Source organism: Haematobia irritans, chromosome 5 (genome assembly GCF_050003625.1).
Source record: "Haematobia irritans isolate KBUSLIRL chromosome 5, ASM5000362v1, whole genome shotgun sequence".
In the NCBI taxonomy this organism is placed as follows: domain Eukaryota; kingdom Metazoa; phylum Arthropoda; class Insecta; order Diptera; family Muscidae; genus Haematobia; species Haematobia irritans.
The window spans coordinates 113,476,083-113,486,338 of NC_134401.1; the positions used below are offsets into that span (position 1 = coordinate 113,476,083).

General features: G+C 26.0%; 2 protein-coding genes across 2 annotated transcripts in view; one reads left to right on the forward strand and one right to left on the reverse strand.

Annotated features, from left to right (window-relative positions):
* Window positions 1-10,256, forward strand: part of LOC142238010 (uncharacterized) — a 206,847-nt gene that overhangs the window by 2,870 nt on the left and 193,721 nt on the right. The window lies entirely within an intron of this gene.
* On the reverse strand, window positions 2,871-3,467 carry LOC142238011 (ATPase inhibitor mai-2, mitochondrial). The gene is made up of 2 exons (XM_075309499.1): window positions 3,302-3,467; window positions 2,871-3,200 (listed from the first exon to the last, which is right to left on the reverse strand). Exons 1-2 carry the CDS (start codon window positions 3,352-3,354, stop codon window positions 2,993-2,995), a joined length of 261 nt encoding a protein of 86 aa, XP_075165614.1. The 5' UTR covers window positions 3,355-3,467; the 3' UTR covers window positions 2,871-2,992.

Here is a 10,256-nt window from a genome sequence, read left to right on the forward strand (position 1 = left end):
AAATTGTACCATAACTTAACAACTTATTTATCGGCCGAAACTGAAATTACACCCCTTTGTAGACAAGGCAAACATCACCAAGGATACAAAAGTAAAAAAGTGGTCCTTATACAGCATCGCGCATCGCGAAAATCCGAGCTACTCGCACGCAAAGCTGGCAAAATCGCTAAAAGTTGCCAAATCAACCGTTACAAATGTAATTAAAGTGTTTGGGGAACGTTTGTCGACAGCCAGGAAGTCTGGATCGGGGGGAAATCGAAAACCGGAAGCCGCTGAGACGACAAAGATAGTTGCCGGTAGTTTCAAGCGAAACCCTAACCTCTCTCTCCGAGATGCCGCAAATAAGCTGGGTGTATCGTCTACAACCGTGCATCGAGCCAAAAAACGAGCCGGACTATCGACTTACAAGAAGGTAGTGACTCCAAATCGCGATGATAAACAAAATACGACGGCCAAAGCGCGATCCCGGAGGCTGTGCACGACGATGCTGACGAAGTTTGACTGCGTGGTAATGGACGACGAAACCTACGTCAAAGCCGACTACAAGCAGCTTCCGGGACAAGCAGCTTATACGGCAAAAGGAAGGGGAAAGGTAGCAGGTATTTTCAAGCACATAAAACTGTCAAAGGTTCGCAAAGAAATATCTGGTTTGGCAAGCCATCTGTACATGTGGCTTGAAAAGCAGCATTTTCATAGCTTCCGGGACTGTCAACCAAGAAATTTACGTGAAAGAGTGTTTGAGTAAACGTCTGCTGCCTTTCCTGAAGAAACACGGTTGTTCCGTACTGTTTTGGCCGGATTTGGCATCTTGCCATTACGGTAAAAAGGCCATGGAGTGGTACGCCGCCAACAATGTGCAGGTGGTTCCCAAGGACACGCCAGTGTTGGGAGGGTTCTTGAGAAATACTGAGCTATTGTCAAGCGGAACCTAAAGAAGACCAAAAAACTGCTAAGGACGAGCAGCAGTTCAAGGCAAACTGGCTTTCTGCGGCGAAGAAGGTGGACAAGGTGGCTGTACAAAATCTGATGGCAGGTGTCAAGCGTGAGGCCAGGAAATTCGGATTTGGAAAAGCGAAAGCCTAACTGAATATTTTTCCTGAATTTTATACTAATTGAACTTGAAAAAGAAATTTAATTTGATTTTTTAAATAAACGATTTCACAGATTTACACGCGTTTTCCCTTGACCAAATTTTGACCGTATCACCCTGTAGAAAATTCTGGCAAAATATTATTTATATAGAGAATTTTGTCAACATTTTATTTCTATTGAAAATTTTGTCAAAATTTTATTTATATAGAAAATTTTGTCAACATTTTATTTCTATAGGAAATTTTGTCAAAATTTTATTACTATAGAACATTTTCTCAAAATCTTTTTCCTATAGAAAATGTTGTCCAAATTTTATTTCAAAATTTTATTTCTATAGAAAATTTGGTCAAAATTTTATTTCTATAGAAAATTTTGTCAAAATTGTATTTCTATAGAAAATTTTGTCCAAATTTTATTTCTATAGAAAATGTTGTCCAAATTTTATTTGTATAGAAATTTTTTCAAAATTTTATTTCTAGAGAAAATTATGTCGAAATTTATTTCTATAGAAAATTTTGCCAACATTTTATTTCTATAGAAAATTTTGTCAAAATTTTATTTGTATAGAAAATTATGTCAACATTTTATTTGTAATGAAAATTTTGTCAAAATTTTAGTAATATAGAACATTTTGTCAACATATTATTTGTATAGAAAATTTTGTCAAAATTTTATTTGTATAGAAAATTTTGTCAAAATTTTATTTCTATAGAAAATTTTGTCAACATTTTATTTCTATAGAGAATTTTCCAAAAAATTTAATTTCTATAAATTTTTTTTTCCTAGTTGCAACAATCTACCAAATAGTAAAACATCTACCATTTTTGGTAGAATTCTACCAATTGTGGCAATCGTGACCATATATCGCTACCTATTAGAGAGGAAACTGATGTGTTTTCCTTTCACACAAAGAAAAAATTATGTTGATATCTTTAACCTTTCAAAAAATCTCAGAGGTTTGAAATACTCGGTAAATTGTACCATAACTTAAAAATTTATTTATCGGCCGAAACTGAAATTAAACCCCTAAAAAAATGGTCCTTATACAGCATTCACATTACATTTCCAAAATCCACTTTAACTAAATATCATCTTAAAAAAAACAGATTTAAAATACCGAAAAATGCAGATTTTGAGCGTAATATGTAGAGCCTATTAGCAAATGTTGAAACTTGTTCATTCAAAAGTCAACTCTGCAATAATGGAACAATTTGAGACATTTTTGAAAAGTAGAAAAATACACTTTTGCAAAAGACGAATTGGGCTTTTTAAATTTTAGGCTTTTATAAATCTTGCAAAAGTCAATTGTCTAGTATTTTTTTGATTTTCCCTTGGAAAATTGCTCAAAATTTAAAATGAATAGAATTAAGATTATGGAGTTGCTCCTTAGCTTCAGAACAGTGTGCTATGCTCAAAATGATTGAAATCAGGAATCTGGTGTTGTTCCACAATTTCCATCCTCAGATATTTTAAGTAATTTTTCCGAATTTGTAATGAAGTAGTGCACAAAAGATGTTATTTACACTTGGTTGGCTAGTAGTGCCAATGGAATGTGCTCCATATCGGTATATATTTTTTAGAATCCAAGTTATGGATAAGAGTTGCCTTAGATTAGGCAAGGAATTGGGAGTATTGTTACAAACTCCTTAGCTTACCACAGCGGTTTATAATCGTAGTAGAGAATGTCGTAGAAGTAGCTCACATTACACTTAAATCCATAAACTTGTGTCATAAAATTTTTATCCGATTGGCTCAATATTAAAAATAATACAATTAAATTTAATTTAAAAATTTTAATTCTTTTATAGAAACTACAAGAACAGTCTTACACATAAAAAATTGCATGAATTAATGCGAGTGGCAAAGAAAAGTGCTTATGCTTTCCCTCACTGGATATTTTTCACTTATTTTGCTCTGTTGGTTTTGCTGTTTCTGTTTTGTTCTTCAAATTCTTAAGTTGTTCTTTCTGTTGTTTATGGAAGAATTCTTCTTCACGGGCAGCTTCCATTTTTCCAAAACTACCTCCAGCTTCCCGGATGGAACCACCACCGCCACCACCTTTTCCTGCACCGCTTCCTAATTCACCTACTTGTGACATTTTGGCAAGTCTAGAATATTGCATTAAATAGAATTATGTAAGATTTTCGTCACTTTAATGAGGTCACATTGTTTTTATATTAAATATATGCATAAAAACAAAACTACTCACTGTATTTGTTTTGGATACAATCGTTGTGTTATACGTCTCAATGTCAATAACATACTGGAATAAGAAATAAATGCGCTTTATTTATATATTTTATGAGAAGATTTAGTTTAATTTCACAAAATCTCTGTTAAATTGCAAGTACTGCGCCGGTTATTCTATTTTTATTTTATTATTGTGATTGATTTCTCCTCAATGACGTTTAATCATTGTTTATTTTTGTTTGGGATGATTCTTTTGTGGGAGTGTTGCCAAACTTTCATATAATATTTTCCTTATAAAAATGTAGAGAAAGCATAACGGTTATTTAAAGAAAAAACTTTAGTCTTGAAAGACCGGCATGTGCTTCTAACAAAATTTCATCTACCCACCAGAAATGCATTGCTATATGTGCCTGCGAAAATTCCCTGAGGCGTTGTTACCGATTGTTTACATTTGGCTCCCGTAAGAAATACATGGGAAAGCTGTATTATTGGTATGTAAACACGGTTGCTCTCGTGCTAAAAATAATATACCAAAAATTTGAAGAAAATTTTACTAAATATCTACCAAAATTAAAAAAGAAGTCTTATTTTTAAGTTTTTGATCAATCTTTTGCTTTTTTATTTTAGCAGTTTATTTCAGTGTATGCAATATTATAAATAGCCCCTGAATTGTAAATGAGTCCTTCTACAGGAAGGAAACCCCAACATATTTTTATATATTCGATTTTGTCAATATTTTATTTCTATAGAACATTTTTCAAAATTTTTTTTCTATAGAAAATTTTATCAAAATTTATTTTTATCAAGATCAATTTTTTGTGGTTATTATAAGACAAATGATTTAACTTATTTTTATATGTTAGATTTTGTCAAAATTTTATTTCTATAGAACATTTTTCAAAATTTTACTTCTATAGAAAATTTTGTCAACATTTTATTTCTATAGAAAATTTTGTCAAAATTTTATTTTTATAGAAGATTTTGTCAAAATTTTATTGTTATAGAAAATTTTGTCAAAATTTTATTTCTATAAAAAATTTTGTCAAAATTTTATTTCTATAGAAAATTTTGTCAAAATTTTATTTCTATAGAAAATTTTGTCAAAATTTTTATTTGTATGGAAAATTTTGTCAAAATTTTATTTGTATAGAAAATTTTGTCAAAATTTTTATTTCTATGGAAAATTTTGTCAAAATTTTATTTCTATGGAAAATTTTGTCAAAATTTTATTTCTATAGATAATTTTGTTTCTATAGAAAATTTTGTCAAAATTTTATTTCTATAGAAAGTTGTATCAATATTTTATTTCTATAGCCACTTTTTGCAAAATTTGGTTTCAATAGAAAAATTTTTAAAAAATTGTATTTCTATAGAAAATTTTGTCAAAATGTTATTTCCTTAAAAAATTTGGTCAATATTTTATTTCTATAGAAAATTGTATCAATATTTTATTCCTATAGCCACTTTTTGCAAAACTTGGTTTCTATAGAAAATTTTGTCAACATTTTATTTCTTTGGAAAATTGTCAAAATTTTATTTCTATAGAAAATTTTGTCAAAATTTTATTTCTATAGAAAATTTTGTCAAAATTTTGTTTCTATAGAAAATTTTGTCAAAATTTTATTTCTATAGAAAATTTTGTCAAAATTTTATTTCTATAGAAAATTTTGTCAAAATTTTTATTTCTATGGAAAATTTTGTCAAAATTTTATTTCTATAGATAATTTTGTTTCTATAGAAAATTTTGTCAAAATTTTATTTCTATAGAAAATTGTATCAATATTTTATTTCTATAGCCACTTTTTGCAAAATTTGGTTTCAATAGAAAAATTTTTAAAAAATTTTATTTCTATAGAAAATTTTGTCCAAATTTTATTTCTATAGAAAATTTTGTTAAAATTTTATTTCTATAGAAAATTTTGTCAAAATGTTATTTCCTTGAAAATTTTGGTCAATATTTTATTTCTATAGAAAATTGTATCAATATTTTATTCCTATAGCCACTTTTTGCAAAACTTGGTTTCTATAGAAAATTTTGTCAACATTTTATTTCTTTGGAAAATTGTCAAAATTTTATTTCTATAGAAAATTTTGTCAAAATTTTATTTCTATAGAAAATTTTATCAAAATTTTATTTCTATAGAAAATTTTGTCAAAATTTTATTTCTATAGAAAATTTTGTCAAAATTTTGTTTCTACAGAAAATTTTGTGAAAATTTTGTTTCTATAAAAAATTTTGTCAATATTTTTATTTTGTCAAAATTTTATTTCTATAGATAATTTTGTCTCTATAAGAAATTTTGTCAAAATGTTATTTCTATAGAAAATTTTGTCAAATTTTTATTTCTATAGAAAATTTTGTCAATATTTTATTTCTATAGAAAATTTTGCCAAGATTTTATTTCTATAAATAATTTGTCAAAATTTTATTTCTCTAGAAAATTTTGTCAAAATTTTACTTCTATAGACAATTTCTATAGAAAATTTTGTCAACATTTTATTTCTATAGAAAATTTTGTCAAAATTTTATTTTTATAGAAGATTTTGTCAAAATTTTATTGTTATAGGAACTTTTGTCAAAATTTTATTTATATAGGAAATTTTTGTCAAAATTTTATTTCTATAGAACATTTTTCAACATTTTATTTCTATAGAAAAATTTGTCAAAATTTTATTTCTATAGAAAATTTTGTCAAAACTTTTATTTTTATAGAAAATTTTGTCAAAATTTTATTTCTGTAGAAAATTTTGTAAAAATTTTATTTCTATAGACAGTTTTGTGAAAATTTTATTTCTATAGAACATTTTTCAAAATTTTATTTCTATAGAAAAATTTGTCAAAATTTTATTTCTATAGAAAAATTTGTCAAAATTTTATTTCTATAGAAAATTTTGGGAAAATTTTATTTTTATAGAAGATTTTGTCAAAAATTTATTGTTATAGAAAATATTGTCAAGATTTTATTTCTATAGAAAATTTTGGCAAAATTTTATTTCTATAGAAAAATTTGTCAAAATTTTATTTCTATAGACAATTTTGTCAAAATTTTATTTTTATAGAAGATTTTGTCAAGATTTTATTTCTATAGAAAATTTTGTCAAAATTTTATTTCTATGGAAAATTTTGTCAAAATTTTATTTCTATAGAAAATTTTGTCAAAATATTATTTCTATAGAAAATTTTGTCAAAATTTTATTTCTATATAGAAAATTTTGTCAAAATTTTATTTCTATAATAAATTTTGTCAAAATTTCTAACAAAATTTTATTTTTATAGAAAGTTTTGTCAAAGTTCTATTTATACCATTAACTCGATCCGAAAATCATACCCAGACTATGACATGGGTCATTCCATCCTGACAGCCTTAGCACAAATCTGTAGTCTATTTCTTCTATAGCGTTTTCCTCAATTTTGTCTTTGATTGTCAATAAAACACTTTCTACTCGTGTTTCTTCGATAGCAATGCCCTTACAGAAATACTAGATGTGCGTTTTTTGTGTAGCAAAATTTTCGCTTTCGTTTCAATAGACTTCAAATCCCGATATGAACCTCTGTATGCTGATAATACCGTATACCAACGGTATTGCATGCCGATAGTACCGTATATACCTCGCGTCGTATTGTCATTAGCAAAAATAGCAGTGCAGTTACCAATGGTAGCAAAAAAGTTTTGCTAGAGGTTCATATGCACTTAATTGGCTAATATGTGTCATTCGCATATATGTTGGCACAAAAACTAAAATAAAATAAAATAAAAACGATGCCAATATAAGCGCTTATCGTACATATATATTTGCACTTTCAATTTCTTTTAGATGTGTGTGGATAAGTGGAAATGCCCAAAAATAGCATTAGAAATTGTATGTTGTGCCAGTATTCTCAATTATACGTTACAACAGATTGTACTTTATTTACTTTTAATTTATAAATATATATAATTTTGTTTTTAAAAAAATTTATAATTTTCAAACATATCAGTCTTATATAAAATTTGTGTGGCTATTACTTTTTCTTGTCTTCAGTAGATTTTTGTTTTGTAGATTCCTTCTTATTCTTAAGTTTCTTAAGTTGTTCATTTTTTTGTTTGTGAAAAAATTCCTCTTCGCGAGCAGCTTTCACTTTGTCAACATTGCCCTCAGCTTCGGGTGCACTAGTTTTTCCGCCACCACCTTTACCACTGCCACCTTTTCCTTTGGACATAAGGCTATAAAAAGATTTGTATAATATAGTAAATTTGTAATTATTTTTTATATTATTATATTACAAAATATATGTTAAAGAAGTTTATCTCTTAATTTTATTTAATATTTTATATATAGCGCCAATCTTTAGAAATACATACCGTATTTGTTGGGTATTTATATTTTGGGTAATGCGTCTTAATGAAGCAAACATCTTGAAATTTGTTTTTTAAAATTTGGATGATCTAATGCTGATTTAACTTGTTTCCTTCCCCTAGTGCTATTGAGCGTTTACTGCTCTGTTGTTGTCCCTATTGTGAATAACATAACAGTTTCTTTTATTTATTTTGCTATGGGATAGAGTTGCCAACTATGATACATTAGGCATTCAGAATGAGTATTCAAAATTTAATATGGTGGGTTCGCATGTTCAGCCCGGTATGAACGACCAGCGAAAATTTTCGAATTATAAGCCTAGTACTAAGATCACGTTTTCACGCGAAAAACTGTTATACTCCATATAAAAAAGGTTAGCGCGGAATAAATGCGAAATCTTTGTTTTGAGCATTTTAAAGCAAATATTTATACAACCCTGGATTTTTCGCACGAAAAAATAGGCAGGTATATTATTTCGCATAAATAAGTTAACATCCCTGGGTTTGAGACCCTATTTACGGAGATATATGAAGATATTCGTTTTTCGCATAAACGAACTTAGTACTAGACAATAGGTGGGTATAAAGTTCGAGTTTAGCCGCTAAAATCGTAATTTTTTCACGATTACTTTTCTTTAATAATCCATTTTAAGGAATACAAAACTTGTGAAAATTTGCTTTGGGCTATTCAAGTTATAATAAAATTTGCAACAAATATGTATAATTTTATGCCTTTTTTCACCGATTTAGTTTTCACTTTAGCGGTTAAACTCGAACTCAATACTCACCTTATCTCGCTAAAATAGCTATTTTTCACGGTTACTTTTCTGTAATAATTTATTTTAAAGAAAATTAACTTTTTCAATTGTTGTTTGGGATCATTCCCCTTCAAGTAAAAAATACTAAACAAATTATAATTTTTTTCTGCCTTTACAGATTTATTTTCGATTTTAGCGGATAAACTCCAACTTAAAACCCAATTTAAGCCCGACATGCAGCCCTTGCAAAAATACCTGTTGCACACCGATAATAGAGATTTGCAATTTATTCCTTATGATAGAGTTTTGCAATTTATTACTGCCAAAGATTTCGCTAAAAGTATCGATGCATTTCTTATGGATAGAGGAAATTTCGTTAGAGGTGTATATCGAAATTACTGTATATCGATATTACGCGTATGAAAATAAAATTTTAACAAAATTTTCTATAGAAATAAAATTTTGACAAAATTTTCTATAGAAATAAAATTTTTACAAAATTTTCTATAGAAATAAAATTTTGACAACATTTTCTATAGAAATAAGTTTTGTCAAAATTTTCTATAGAAATAAAATTTTGACAAAATTTTCTATAGAAATAAAATTTTGACAAAATATTTTATAGAAATAAGTTTTGTCAAAATTTTCAATAGAACTAAAATTTTGACAAAATTTTCTATTTAAATAAGTTTTGTCAAAATTTTCTATAGAAATAAGATTTTGAAAAAATTTTCTATAGAAATAAAATTTTGACAAAATTTTCAATAGAAATAAAATTTTCGATAGAAATAAAATTTAGACAACATTTTTTATAGAAATAAGTTTTGTCAAAATTTTCTAAAGAAATAAAATTTTGAAAAAATTTTCTATAGAAATAAAATTTTGACAAAAATTTTCAATAGAAATAAAATTTTGACAAAATTTTCTATAGAAATAATTCTATGTAAAAATAAAATTTTGGAAAATTTTTTTTGGAAATAAAATTTTGGAAACATTTTTTTTGTTTTGGAAATAAAATTTTGACAAAATTTTCTATAGAAATAAAATTTTGGAAATTTTTGTTAGAAATAAAATGTTGAAAAAATTATCTGTAGACGAAAATGTTAAAAAAATTGCATATAGAAATAAAATGTTGACAGAATTTTCTATAGAAATTTTTATAGATATAAAATTTTGACAAACTTTTCTATAGATATAAAATTTTGACAAAATTTTCTATAGAAATAAAATTTTGACAAAATTTTCTATTTAAATAAGTTTTGTCAAAATTTTCTATAGAAATAAAATTTTGACAAAATTTTCTATAGAAATAAAATTTTCTATAGAAATAAAATTTTGACAAAATTTTCTATAGAAATAAAATTTTGACAAAATTTCCTATAGAAATAAAATTTTGACAAAATTTTTTATAGAAATAAGTTTTGTCAAAATTTTCTATAGAAATAAAATTTTTAACAAAATTTTCTATAGAAATAAAATTTGGACAAAATTTTCTATAGAAATAAAATTTGGACAAAATTTTCTATAGAAATAAAATTTTGACAAAATTTTTTATAGAAATAAGTTTTGTCAAAATTTTCTATAGAAATAAAATTTTGACAAAATTTTAATTAGAAATAATAAAATTTTCTATAAAAATAAAATGTTGACCAAATTTTAATAAAATTTTGACCAAATTTTCTATAAACATAAGATTTTGATAAAATTTTCTATAGAAATAAAATTTTGACAAAAATTTCTATAGATATAAAATTTTGACAAAAATTTCTATAGAAATAAAATTTTGATTTTCGGTAAAAATTAAGGGCCCAAATTTGTGTACCATGGACATTTAGCTGTTTCTTAGCATTCTGCTATCTTACCCGATTCATTGGATGTT